This window comes from Eretmochelys imbricata, chromosome 23, assembly GCF_965152235.1.
Source record: "Eretmochelys imbricata isolate rEreImb1 chromosome 23, rEreImb1.hap1, whole genome shotgun sequence".
In the NCBI taxonomy this organism is placed as follows: Eukaryota; Metazoa; Chordata; order Testudines; family Cheloniidae; genus Eretmochelys; species Eretmochelys imbricata.
Genome location: NC_135594.1, coordinates 14,446,969 through 14,459,869, shown reverse-complemented (window position 1 = coordinate 14,459,869; position 12,901 = coordinate 14,446,969). Strand labels below are relative to the sequence as shown.

Sequence of the window (12,901 nt, the reverse complement as noted above, 5' to 3'; positions counted from 1 at the left end):
GACCCAGGAAGGTGGAGGCGGGGGAGCTGTGTGTCCTGAAGACAGGCTGCTCACAGAAAGGCGACTGCCCCAGAGTCCTGCCTGGCTTCATGGGGAGCAGTTCCAGAGCATCACCCAGGGACTCCGTGACAGGAGGGCACCTGGCCTTGGAGCCGGAGGTGGGGTGGTTTGGGGGGCCCCTGGGTGCTGGGGGAGCTCGTTCTGCAGCCTGGGTCCGGCCCCGGAGGAAGTTCTGTCCCCTGCCCAGACGAGCGTGGCCCTGACTGAGGCCAGGCCGGAGGCAGGGAGCCATCCCCCCGGGGTCACCCCAGAGCTGTGGGCTGTTGTGGGGTGTCTGCCCTGCAGTGGGGGGCCGGCGGGCGGCAGCCGGGCTAGCTCTGATGGAGCTGAAAATAGCAATGGAGCCGTGGCCGGGCAGGACTAGCCGCTCGCGTGTGCACCCAGCGCCCTGGGCGGGCTTGACTCTCACAGCCTGTCTCCTGTGCGCAGATCCCAGCTTACCCAGACCCTCCATCTCTCTGAGCCCCACTGGGGTCACCGCCCCAGGGGCAAACGTCACCATCCGGTGTCAGGGGCAGGGCGGGGACGTGAGGTTCTTCCTGCACAAGGCTGGAGACCTGAACCCGCCGCGACACATGGACCCTGCTGGGGACGGGGCCGAGTTCCACATCCCCACCGTGGGCCGGCAGCACGGAGGGAGCTACAGCTGCAGCTACCGGCCCCGATCAGAGCCCTTCGTCTCCTCGCAGCCCAGCCACCCCGTGCAGCTGGTGGTAGCAGGTGAGGGGCCCGGCTCAGTGTCCCCGCTCCCAGCCCCACACCCAGCCGGATCCTCGGGGGGACTCCGCACTGATGGGACGTGCTCGGAGCCAGGCTCTGCCCTGGGCTGAGGTGGGGACATGTGGCTGGGGAGCAGCTGCTGGAGGTTCAGGACTGAGGGAGGGGGGATCCCTGCTCCCAGGGGGAGCTGCAGAGCAGGGGGGCTTTTGCCAGGGGATGCTTCCCCGGGCTGCCCCTGCTCTGGGGACGCACAGAGGAGTTGGGGCTCAGGGCTGCCCAGCCGGCACCGGCCCCAGCCACAAACAATCTCCCTCCCCGCACCCAGAATGACCCTGACGATCAATGCTGAGTTGCGGGGTGGGGGTGGGGCGACCACTGAGGCGCTATTTCAGCCCCTCCCCCAGCCCTGACGGACACTGGTTCTATTCCCGCAGGAACAGAGTTGCTGACCAGCCCCATCATCGCCGGGGTGAGCGCGGCAGCCGCTGTCCTCCTCCTCCTCCTCCTCGTGGCCTTCGTCTGCTTCAGAAAAACCCGAGCCAGTAAGTGCCCCGCCCAGCGAGGGAAGGGTTAAGCCTGCCGCTAAGCAGGGCGGGATGGGGTCACGGCTTGGATGGGGGACTGTGCCGGGAAAGCCCAGGAGCAGGGGGGCGCAGCAGAGGGCGCTGTTACGTGTGTAACCCCTGTACACCGCAGCTGTCCCACCCCAGAGGTGGCCGCATCTCAGCGCCGGGCGTGGGGTCCCTGTATAACGAGCTGCCGGCACCATGCCTCTCCGGTACCTGGGGTGACAGAGGAGTCAACTGGCCTGGATCAGGTTCGTTATCACGAGTCACTAAAGAGGGAGGATTGGGAACAGGAAAGGCCTCCTCCCCCCCCCCCCGCGAGTTTATCTGCCCCTCCCCCCGGCACATGCTACAGTGTTACGCTGCCCCCTGCTGGTCCGGCCCAGCCCAGCAGGGATGCAGGCTCAGCCCCAGCACCAGAGGGGACCCCCGCAGACCCTCCATCCCTGCTGCCCTGTGCGGGGTGAGTGGCCAGGCGCTGAGACCGGGGGATCCCGATCGGCTCATGGGGGTTTCTTGTTTGTGTCCCTCGGCAGGAAAAGGAGCCGCACCGAGACCCAGCAGGTAGGAACCCCGGCCCCTCCCGCTCCGGATCCACTTGCCTGGGTCACAGGACTCCTGGGTTCTCTCCTCGGCTCAGGGAGGGGAGTGGGGCTAGTGGTTAGAGCCGGGAGTGGGCGGTGACCAGAAATCCTGGGTTCTGTATCTGCCTCTGGGAGGGGAGTGGGGTCTAGTGGTTAGGGTGGGGTGGGGTCTGGTGGTTGGGGCAAGGGGGGCTCAGGGAACTGGGTTCAGTGTGAGGCAGCCTGGGGGCGCTCTCTGGATGTGTTGAGGAATCTCCCCGCGGGTGGGGGGATATGACGTTTACAAGGGGATTTTCTCTTTTAGCACCAGCCCTATGGGGGCATTAAAGACATCGGCTCAGCAAGGCCCCGTCTGTGAGTAACACACCCAAGGGGGTACCAGGGTGGGGCAGGACCCCGGGGAGGGGAGGGTTTTGTGGGGGCTCCACCCATATGGGGCAGGGTCTGATTTACAGCTGCTGCTGGGCGGGACTAAGGAGGGGGTCCCAGAGGTAGCCGGTGTCAGCTGAGAGTATTGGACTCCCAGGATCTCCTTGGGGCCACCCTCCCTTCCCGCTCTAGTTCCCCGTCCACTCCTGGCTCCCAGCCCCCTGCTCTAACCACTAGTCTAGACCCCACTCTCCTCCTCAGCCAGGGCGAGAACCCAGGCCTTCTGACTCCCAGCCCCCCGCCCCCGCTGTAACCCCCTCGACATCTTTGTGACTCAGTTTTCCTCTCTGTCACTCGGGGCTAATGACCATGGCCCATGCTGTGGGTTGGGGGGAGAGGGTGGCTATGCCGGTCTCTGAACCCCCTGGCTGGGTCGGGGGGGGTCGGAGCTGGGTGTGGGGTCCTGCTCTGGGCCGTCCGGGGGTGCAGCTCAGCGGGTGTCTCTGTTCTGCAGACGCCTCCATCAACGAGGGGAAAGAGCCGCAGACCCTGGTAAGTGTCCCCTGTTCCCCCATGGGGCCTGACCCCCCAGCAGCCCCCTCACAGCCCCCCCCCCCACACATACACCTTTCCTGGCACACTCGGTGGTTTGGGGTGGGGGTTGGGCTGCTGGGAGGGGGGTGGGCTTACGGGATCCCCATGGGGGGGGGGGGGTGTCTGTCTGTGTGTGTGTGTACCCTGTGCTCTGTGTGTCCCAGGAGCCCGACCCCGGCGCTGACGAAGTGACCTACGCCGAGCTGGACGGCCAGGCACTGCAGGCCAAGCGGGGGGCTCTGGCCCCAGCCCCCGAGCCCGCCCAGCCCAGCCTGTACGCCGCGATCAACGTGAGCCGGGGGGCCCTGCAGTGAGAGCCCCCCGCAGCCATGGGGCGCCGGCCCCCAGGGGACAACAGACTCACCCCCCCTGCAGCACCTGCCCCGAGAACTCTGCTTCCAGGGAAGATTTAGGGCGACCCTGCCCTCCCCCTGCTGCGGCCCCATCCCCCTGAGCTGCTGTCCCCCTGCCCCACCCAGACCCACGTGTGGGGGGCAAGTGTGGGGGGCTCAGCACTGGGAGGGGTTGGGGACAGATTGAGACAGATTTTACGGTATTTTGCATCCTGTTAATTTCCAGATTTGTAATAAAGACAGAACCACAAACCAGCCCAACCTGGGCACCCCACAGCCCCCCTGTGCCGGGAATGTGTGTAACACCTGGGGGAGATGGGGGGGGCGCGGGGGCTGGTTATACCTGGACCCGTCGCCCCGCGCTGGGTTGCAGCCATTCTGGGGTAGGGCATCAATTGGCCAGGACGCCGGGGTTCGCGGCCTGACTCTGGACAAAGCTGCAGAGGGGTCTGATGCCTGTGACCAATTGGCGCCGGCTGTTTACATCCCCTCCATGGGGTCGTCCCTTCCCCACTGTGCTGGGGGATCCATCGCCGCGAGCCGGGTGGGGGGAAAGGGGAAGCCTGTACGAGAGATTGGGGGGGCATCACCCTGTGACCCCGATGTTCCCCTCCTCGGGACCCTGGGCCGGATAATGTGGGCACATGGAGAGCCCCACAGCTAATCCCCCCCCTTTGCGACTTCCCCGGAAGGGCCCCTTGGGTGACGTGGGAATCACCACTTGTGGGAAGCAGTGCGGCTGCTAGGACACAGAGCAGGGCAGTTCTGCATCCCCCCTGCAGGGGGTCGGGGGGTTGGGGGCTGTTTTCCACTGAACGAAGCTTTGCTGCCATTCATCCGTGTGCGGAGGATAAAGTCCCCTCAGCTCCCCCATACTGGCCCCTGCATGAGATGCTCCCCCTACCCTGAGATTCTGGCCCCTGCATGAGATGCCCCCCACTCCTGAGATCTTGGCCCCTTCAGCCTCTGGACCCACAGATCGGCCTGGAGCGACGCGTCTGACCCATGACCGCCTGCCCCTGGGCGCTCCGAAATCGTCTGTCTCCCTGTTGCCTCAGTTTCCCTTAACTCCTGCTTAAAGAGCCCCCCTGATCCTGCTAGTCCCTGCCCGGGGGCCAGATCAGAGCTGACACCCCCGAGAGGGGAAACGCCCCGTGCCCCCTTCCCCCACCCCCTTGAGCCAGCCAGTCCCTGCCATGCGGTCTTCGCCCGGAGGCTCTTGTGAAACCCAGACTGTGGGTGGTGGGAGGCCCCAGGAAAAATTTTTCCTGTTGAGACACCGAGCAGGGCACTTCCTCCCCAGAGCCAGTCGCACCGTGCGTCGCTCCCCAGGTGCCGCTTGCTCCTCTGGGTCCCCAGCGCCATGGGCCCCTCTCCTGCCCTGCTCCTCGCTCTGGGTGAGTGGGTCCCTGCACCCCCTCGGGGCTCTTCTCCCCTCCCTGCGCCCCCCTCGGGGCTCTTCACCCCTCCCCAAGGGGGTGGGACGGGGCTGGCTGAGCCTCCCTGAGTCCTTGGTAGGTCCCCATGGCGAGCGGGGAGTCAGGGAGAGTCCCCTAACCCACACACAGCCTGCCCCCCCACAACCAGCCCTGGTCCTCCCCCCGCCACAGTCTCCCAACACACACCTTGCCCCCACAACCAGTCCCTGTCCTCCCCCCACACAGCCCCAACACACACCCTGCTCCCCACAATCAGCCCCGGTCCTCCCCCCACAGCCCCCAACACACACCCTGCCCCCCACAATCAGCCCCGGTCCTCCCCCCACAGCCCCCAACACACACCCTGCCCCCCACAACCAGCCCCTGTCCTCCCCCCACACAGCCCCAACAAACACCCTGCCCCCCCAACCAGCCCCTGTCCTCCCCCCACACAGCCCCAACACACACCCTGCCCCCCACAACCAGCGCCTGTCCTCCTCCCACAACCCCGAACACACACCCTGCCCCCCACAACCAGCCCCTGTCCTCCCCCCCCACAGCCCCCAACACACACCCTGCCCCCCCAACCAGCCCCGGTCCTCTCCCCACAGCCCCCAACACACACCCTGCCCCCCACAACCAGACCCTGTCCTCCTTCACACCCTGCCCCAACCACCAGCCCCTTGTGTTAGCTGCCCCCATAGGACAGTGCCTGGGTAGGGCAGACATGGGGGGGCCTGCTGGACTGTCCCTTCCCCCAGCGCTTGGGGAAGTTGGCAGCATGAGACCGGCGGTGGCTCCCCATTGCACAAGCAGTGTCCTGCCCCCGCTTCCCCCGCAACAACCTAGTCTATGCCCCCAGGTTGGAATCTGCCTCCCAGCACCGCCTCCCCCCCGCCAGCTGGGCAACTCTTCCCACGGTGGCCCCCGTCCCCTCTCCGGCCCACACCCAAAGCCCTGTGGATTGTGGGCTAGGCACAGCAATCCTCAGTCAACAGCCGGACTCCTGATTCCTCAGCTAGTGGGGTGCAAATTCCCCAGCGAGAGCCCTAGATCGTTCACGGACCCCGGCATCCGGGGCCAGATTCCCAGATTCTGCATCCCCCTCAGGCTGCAGGTGCACAGTGGAGCAAGGGTTAAAACTCTTGCTTTCCCCAGGGAAATAGCTGCCAGCCGCTGCATTTGGTGCATCATCATTAGGGTTCAGAGTTAACACCCATGGTAGCAACCCACATCTGATGCAGGCTGGCTGCAAACTCTGGCCAGCAATGGCTGCGAACTCCCATGGGCTGGCACATGACTCTGGCCCCGATGATGTCACACGGGGGTGGGTAGGATGTGATCTCATCGTCGTCCCCCCCGCGTCTCCCGTCCCCCGCATCAAACACCCACTTCTCATTACAGGTGTCATCTGGACCCGCCTCCCATTTGCTGCTGCTCGTGAGTCGCCTGCAGAAACTAGCTTTGTCCAAGGAGGGGTCTGGGAGATATGATGAGGGGTGGGACACCCTGTCTCAGAAGAAAGGGGCAACAGGACGGAGGGGTAGACTCGAGGTTAGGGGATGATGGACAGGCAGTGGGGCCCCAGGGCAGGGACTGGCTGGCTCAGGGGGGTGGGGAATGGGACCCGGAGCCTGTCTCCTCAAGGGGGCGCTGGCTCCCACCCGGCCCCAGGGCAGGGACTGGCTGGCTCAGGGGGGTGGGGAATGGGACCTGTCCCCTCCAGGGGGCGCTCTGCCTCACAGCCTGTGTCCATCCCTCTGCAGAATCCCCCTACTCCAAGCCCTCCATCTCCCTCAGCCCCAGCGGGGAGATCGCGCCGGGGACGGACGTCTCCATCTCCTGCCACGGGCCCCGGCAGGGCATGCGGTTCAAGATGTACCGGGCGGGGGTCGCGCGGTGGCACACAGAGCCGGCCGGCTTGACAGCCGAATTCCACATCCCCAACGTCCGGCGGGAGGACGGGGGCACCTACACCTGCAGCTACGAGAGCCTGGGGGAGCCGCCCGTCAGCTCCCCCCGCAGCGACCCCGTGGAGCTGGTGGTAGCAGGTGAGGGGGTGTCTGCTATAGCCTAGTACCAGAACGCAGGAGTCCTGGGTCAGTGCCCCCCCCCGCTCTAACCACTAGACCCCACTCCCCTTCCAGAGCTGGGGAGAGAACCCAGGAGTCCGGGCGCCGAGCCCCCCTGCTTTAACTACTGGACCCCACTCCCCTTCCAGAGCTGGGGAGAGAACCCAGGAGTCTGGGCGCCGAGCCCCCCTGCTTTAACTACTGGACCCCACTCCCCTTCCAGAGCTGGGGAGAGAACCAGGAATCCTGGCTCCCAGCCCCCTCTGCTCTAACCCATTTGACCCCACTTCCCATATTACACTTGTGGCGTGATATTTTCAAATACAGCGTGCGCTTGTTTGTAACAAGAAGGTTTTATCGCCGCTTTTAGTCGAATTATTTATTCGGTTTCAGAGTTTAGGAAAGCCTTGCGAAAACTGTCTTTCAAAAACCGTTCATTTCCTTTCCGAATGTTGTCAAACTGGTTTTAATTAAGGAGACACATGTTGGATTTCAAAAGCATATGAAACCGTTCATGTAAAACGTATTTCTTTCTTTCATTGCAAAATATATCGCGTGCGAACATACAATTTTTAAAATTATTTTATTTCCCTAGTTTATTCCAAATTAATGGACACGGGTGTTAGGATATAGATATTCAGGCCGATACTTTCAGAATTTAGGTGTATTTTTGATCAGTTAGCTAGGTATAAATATAAAACAAAGAATCAAAATCACGGTCTGCCTGTGTATGGATCGTCTCTCGCTAGGACTGCCTGAGGCCTGGATCTTGGGCTGAGGCCTCTGGCTAGGCAGCAGGGGCAGCCATAAGCCGGGAAGCGAGCGGTCACCTCCTTACACCCCAAACCCGTCACACTGAAATAAGGTGCCACTGGGCTGTCAGGAAGACGAGCCTGTCCTCACAGTGCCCGTCACCATCGGATAAAGACGGTTAAAGAAAACTTTAAAAGAACCGGAGGACTTGGGGCACCTTAGAGACTAACAAATTTAGTGGAGCGTAAGCTTTCGTGAGCTACAGCCCACTTCATCGGATGCAACTGTAGCCCATGAAAGCTTATGCTCTAATAAATTTGTTAGTCTCTGAGGTGCCCCAAGTCCTCCGGTTCCTTGTGCGGATACAGACGAACAGGGCTGCCGCTCTGAAACCTGTTAGTTTGCCAGCATCCTGTCTGGCCAGAAATCACTTCTCAATGGCTGGGGTTGTGAAATCCTCTTTCCTGTACTGTTTTATCTTCATGGCCCCGGCTTTCCTATTAGAAAAGGACTTGTGGCACCTTAGAGACTAACCAATTGATTTGGGCATGAGCTTTCGTGAGCTACAGCTCACTTCATCGGATGCATAAAGTGAAAAATACAGTGAGGAGATTTATATACACACAGACCATGCAAAAATGGATGTTTACCATACACATTGTAAGGAGAGTGAGCACTTAAGATGAGCTATTACCAGCAGGAGAGTGGGGTAGGGGGAGAGAAAACCTCTGAAACACTTTCTTATTGTTCATCTGTCTGGTTCTCTAATGGTTTCTGTCTGCTAGGTAATTAATTTTGCTAGGTGTCAGTTGATTAGGGCTGTGGGATCTAATTGGTTAAAGGACTATGTTACAATGTTAGGATTGGTTAGTTAAATTTCAGTACAAGGTGGGTTAAGGTGCAGCTGAGAATATTACGATATCAACTGGGGTCAAACAGGAAGGGGAAGGAAAATTGGAATCATGTTTGATGGGGGTCGGGGATGGGAACAGGAAAGGGGGAGCAGGGACACTGGCAAGGCTCTGCGGCATGGGAGCCAGGGAGGGGGCACGGGGTAAACGCTCTGCGGCGTGGGAGCCGGGGAGGGAGCGCAGGGTAAACGCTCTGTGGCATGGGAGCCAGGGAGGGGGCATGGGGTAAACGCTCTGCGGCGTGGGAGCCGGGGAGGGGGGCGTGGGGTAAACGCTCTGCGGCGTGGGAGCCGGGGAGGGAGCGCGGGGTAAACGCTCTGCGGCGTGGGAGCCGGGGAGGGAGTGCGGGGGAACAGACTCTGTCAGCGAATTGAGATCAGCCCGACGGGTGTGAAGGGCTTCAGAATAAGCTGGCTTGGAAAGTAACCCCAATAAACGTCACGTTGTCTGCGCCTCGGGCGTCCCGTCTGCGAGACAAGACCCAGGGAAGTGGGTGGCCTGAGGGGAAGCCTCTCGCCGGGGCCCTCGCTGCCCACACGCAAAGCGCGCAGCTGCGGGGGCCCCAGGAAATGTGGGCACCACATTTCCTGGTGCCTTGCGCAGGGGCCTCTTCCCCAGGGCCCCGGCCCCTGCTCTGCTCTCCCCCCAGTGCCCCGCTCCACCCCTTCCCCAAAGCCCCGGCCTGCTCCGCCCACCCTGCCTCTTCCTGCCCCGCCCCACCCGCCCCACCCCTTCCCCAAAGCTCAGTCCCTGCCTCTTCCCTGCCCCTGCTCCACCCCAGCCCTGCCCCCACTCCCCCCAGCCCCAAAGCCCCGCCCCTGCCCCTTTCCCTGCTCCGCCCCTGCCCTGCTCCCACTCCACCCCTTCCCCAAAGCCCCGCCCCTGCTCCACCCCTGCTCTGCCCCAGCCCCGCCCCCACCCCACCCCTTCCCCAAAGCCCCGCCCCTGCCCCTTCCCCGCCCCTGCTCCACCCCCACTCTCCTGAGCTCACCAGCAGGTCCGGACCTGCACTCACCAGCGCCTGGAAGTGCAGCCCCCCCGCTCTCCCCGCAGAGGCCTGCCAGCCCCCACCCCCACCCCGGGGGGCTGCATAGGGCCCCAGAATAGCTAGGGACGGAGCTGTCACGGAGTCCCCGGGCGATGCTCTGGATCTGCTCCCCACGCAGCCAGGCCGGACTCTGGGGAAGTCTCCTCTCCTGGAGCAGCCTGTCTGCAGGACACACAGCTCCCCCGGCTCCACCTTCCTGGGGTGACCCCCGAGCCTCCAGTCTCCCCTGCCCCTCCGGGCGCTTCCCCCAGCGAGTCCGCCCAGGCGGGGTCCTGGGGGGGCCAGAGGGTCCTGCCCCCCGACTCCGCAGTCAGACGTGACTCTCAGCCAGCCAGTAAAACAGAAGGTTTATTAGACGACAGGAACATGGTCTAACACAGAGCTTGTAGGTGCAGAGAACAGGACCCCTCAGCTGGGTCCATTTTGCGGGGCAGTGAGCCAGACAACCCCGTCTGCCCTTCACTCCTCATCCCCAGCCAGCCCCAAACTGAAACTCCCTCCAGCCCCTCCTCCTCTGGGCTTTGTCCCTTTCCCGGGCCAGGAGGGCACCTGATTCCTTTGTTCTCCAACCCTTCAGCTCTCACCTGGCAGGGGGGAAGGGCCCAGGCCATCAGTGGCCAGGAAACAGGGTGTCGGCCATTCTCTGTGTCCAGCCCCTTGCACACACCTGCCCTCTAGGGCTCTGCAACGACCTCGCCCCGACGATGGCAGGTCAGGTGGGCTGGGACGAGGCTATAGGATCCCCGCAAACGTGGGGTCTGATGCCGATTCTCTCTCGTTCCCTGAACCCAGTGCACTTCTCCAAGCCCTCCATCTCCCTCAGCCCCAGCGGGGAGATCGCGCCGGGGACGGACGTCTCCATCTCCTGCCACGGGCCCCGGCAGGGCATGCGGTTCAAGATGTACCGGGCGGGGGTCGCGCGGTGGCACACGGAGCCGGCCGGCTTGACAGCCGAATTCCACATCCCCAACGTCCGGCGGGAGGACGGGGGCACCTACACCTGCAGCTACGAGAGCCTGGGGGAGCCGCCCGTCAGCTCCCCCCGCAGCGACCCCGTGCAGCTGGTGGTAGCAGGTGAGGGGCCTGGTTCGGCATCTCCGTTCCCACCCCCAGCCCGACCCTTGGGGGAGAGGGGGGGCTCTGCACCGAGGGGACGCTCAGAGCCAGGCCCTGCCCTGAGCCCGGGGTCCCAGCAGCGTCACTGGGGGGTTCCCAGCTGCTGGAGGTTCGGGGCGGAGGGTGGGGGGATCCCTGCCCCCAGGAGAGCTGCAGAGCCGTAGGGGGACGCCCCAGCTCTGGGGATGCACAAGGCAGTCAGGATCCAGGGGATGCCCAGCTGACACCATTGCCAGGCACTAAAATCCCTCCCCCGGACTCTCCCGCACTGAGAATGACAGTGACGGGCGGGGGGGGGGGGTTGCTGTTTCTCCCCCTAACCCGCCTCACCCCTGACAGATGCTGGTTCTGGCCCCACAGGGGGATCCGACCCGACTCAGCCTGGAGTGGCGCCGGCTCCCACCCGCCCGGGTAGCACACGGCCAGGTACGGGGGTCTCTGGGCTGGCAGATCAAACTGGCTCTCTATAGATTTGGGTGGGAGGAGAGACGTTATTGGGGGGGGACGGCCCATCTCTCCCATAGGGAGTTGGGGGGACACAGCCCCCCCTGCCCAGCATGGTGCATTCACCTCCTGCCCCTGTCCTCCCTCTAGGGGCCCCCCCAAGGCAGGATTATACCCCGTTTGCCATCGTCCGTCTGTCCCTGGCCGTCGGGGTCCTGCTGGCCCTGGTGCTGATTCTGGCCGAAGCCGCGTACAGCTGGAAGAGGTGAGGACTCGAGACGAGGTGACCTTGCATATGGGGGGCTCCCCTCACCTCACTGCTGTGTCCCTGGGGGTGGGGGGGGTGACCCCACTGATCCCCCAGACGGCGCCTTGAAGACCTTTGACCAGAGGGGGTCGCCCTTGAGCCCTGGATAGGGCCATCTCCCCTGGGGAGGCTGGTATCGGGGTCAAACCAGGATCGGGCCCAGCCGGCGCATGGCTCCCACCCGAGGGAACCAGGAGCCAGACCTGGGCGGGCTCCAGAGACCCAGCGCCAGGCTCCGGAGAGCAAGAGACTGGGATTGAACCCCGGTGTCCTGCGGGGCAGCCCAGGCCATGGGGCCAGGCCTCCCACACACCCCCACCCGGAGGGGAGGAGCTGGAATGGGGGGGTGTCTGGTGGGCGACCTGGGGGAGTCGATGGACGGGGGTGGGGGCAAGCAGGGCCCTGGGGGGTTGGGGGGTTGGGGGAGGTGGCTAAAGACCCCTGTTGCTGAGGAGACTTCTGGGCTTCGTCCCCAGGACCCCCCACCCGCTGACCCCCCCACGGCCCAGCAGGGAGCCGAGCCGGCAGCCCGAGGGACAGACGGAGACGCTTGTGTTGGACCTGCAGCCCCCCCAAATTCCTGCCCGGTCACTGGGGATAGGGACAGCAGGACACACACACCAGGGGGGACGGGTGGGGGCTATCGGACCCACGGGCCCATCCAGCCTGGTATCCGCACCCCACTCCCCACCCCCGCCCCCTCAGATCAGATCCATGGGCCCATCCACACTGGTATCCCCACCCCACTCCCCACCCCCGCCCCTGCCCCCTCAGATCAGATCCATGGGCCCATCCACACCAGTATCCCCGCCCCACTCCCCACCCCCGTCCCCGCCCCCCCAGATCAGATCCATGGGCTCATCCACACTGGTATCCCCGCCCCACTCCCCACCCCCATCCCCGCCCCCCCAGATCAGATCCACGGGTGCATCCACACTGGTATCCCCGCCCCACTCCCCACCCCCGTCCCCGCCCCCCCAGATCAGATCCACGGGCCCATCCACACCGGTATCCCCCCCCCACTCCCCACCCCCGTCTCCGCCCCCCCAGATCAGATCCATGAGCCCATCCACACCAGTATCCCTGCCCAACTCCCCACCCCCATCCCTGCCCCTCTAGATCAGATCCATGGGCCCATCCACACCCGTATCCCCGCCCCCCCAGATCAGATCCATGGGCCCATCCAGCCTGGTATCCCCACCCCACTCCCCGCCCCTGCCCCACAAGTCAGACCCACGGGCCCACCTAGCTCTAGTACTTGCCTCCAGCCCAGAGCGGCTGCCCCTGGGGTCTCTCGACAGGAGGGGACGTTAATACCGAGCAGCCTCCGTTAAACCCCCTGCTTGGCCAGCCAGCAACAACCCCGCGCCGTCCCTGGACTCTGTCTCTTGCCTCTTCAGCCTCACTAATAAACAGAACTGACGGACGAGGGAGCACTTCTGCCGGACTCCTGGGTTCTCTCCCCAGCTCTGGAAGAGGAGTGGGGGCTAGTGGTTGGGGGAGGGGCAAGTCAGGACTTCTGGGTTCTATTCCCAGCTCTGGGAGTGGATAAATAGCTCACCCCTGTGCCTCAGTTTCCCCTTTTC

At 63.9% G+C, this 12,901-nt stretch overlaps 2 protein-coding genes across 2 annotated transcripts in view; both read left to right on the top strand.

Annotated features, from left to right (window-relative positions):
- Positions 1–3,525, top strand: part of LOC144279003 (immunoglobulin superfamily member 1-like) — a 143,638-nt gene extending 140,113 nt beyond the window's left edge. Inside the window, 2 exon segments of the mRNA XM_077840415.1 lie at positions 2,814–2,851; positions 3,058–3,525. Of these exon segments, the coding sequence (XP_077696541.1) occupies positions 2,814–2,851; positions 3,058–3,207 (188 nt within the window). The 3' untranslated portion in view covers positions 3,208–3,525.
- Positions 3,526–4,609: 1,084 nt separating this feature from the next.
- On the top strand, positions 4,610–12,378 carry LOC144278827 (osteoclast-associated immunoglobulin-like receptor). The gene is made up of 5 exons (XM_077840186.1): positions 4,610–4,643; positions 6,431–6,715; positions 10,241–10,522; positions 11,159–11,273; positions 12,366–12,378. Exons 1-5 carry the CDS (start codon positions 4,610–4,612, stop codon positions 12,376–12,378), a joined length of 729 nt encoding a protein of 242 aa, XP_077696312.1.
- Positions 12,379–12,901: the final 523 nt, after the last annotated feature.

What these genes read in the sequence shown, in the direction of transcription:
- LOC144278827 (XM_077840186.1), top strand. Translation starts at nt 4,610, where the DNA reads ATGGGCCCCTCTCCTGCCCTGCTCCTCGCTCTGG. An exon ending in CGTGGAGCTGGTGGTAGCAG is followed by an intron (nt 6,716 to 10,240) that starts GTGAGGGGGTGT and finishes CCCTGAACCCAG; the next exon opens with TGCACTTCTCCAAGCCCTCC. An exon ending in CGTGCAGCTGGTGGTAGCAG is followed by an intron (nt 10,523 to 11,158) that starts GTGAGGGGCCTG and finishes TCCTCCCTCTAG; the next exon opens with GGGCCCCCCCAAGGCAGGAT.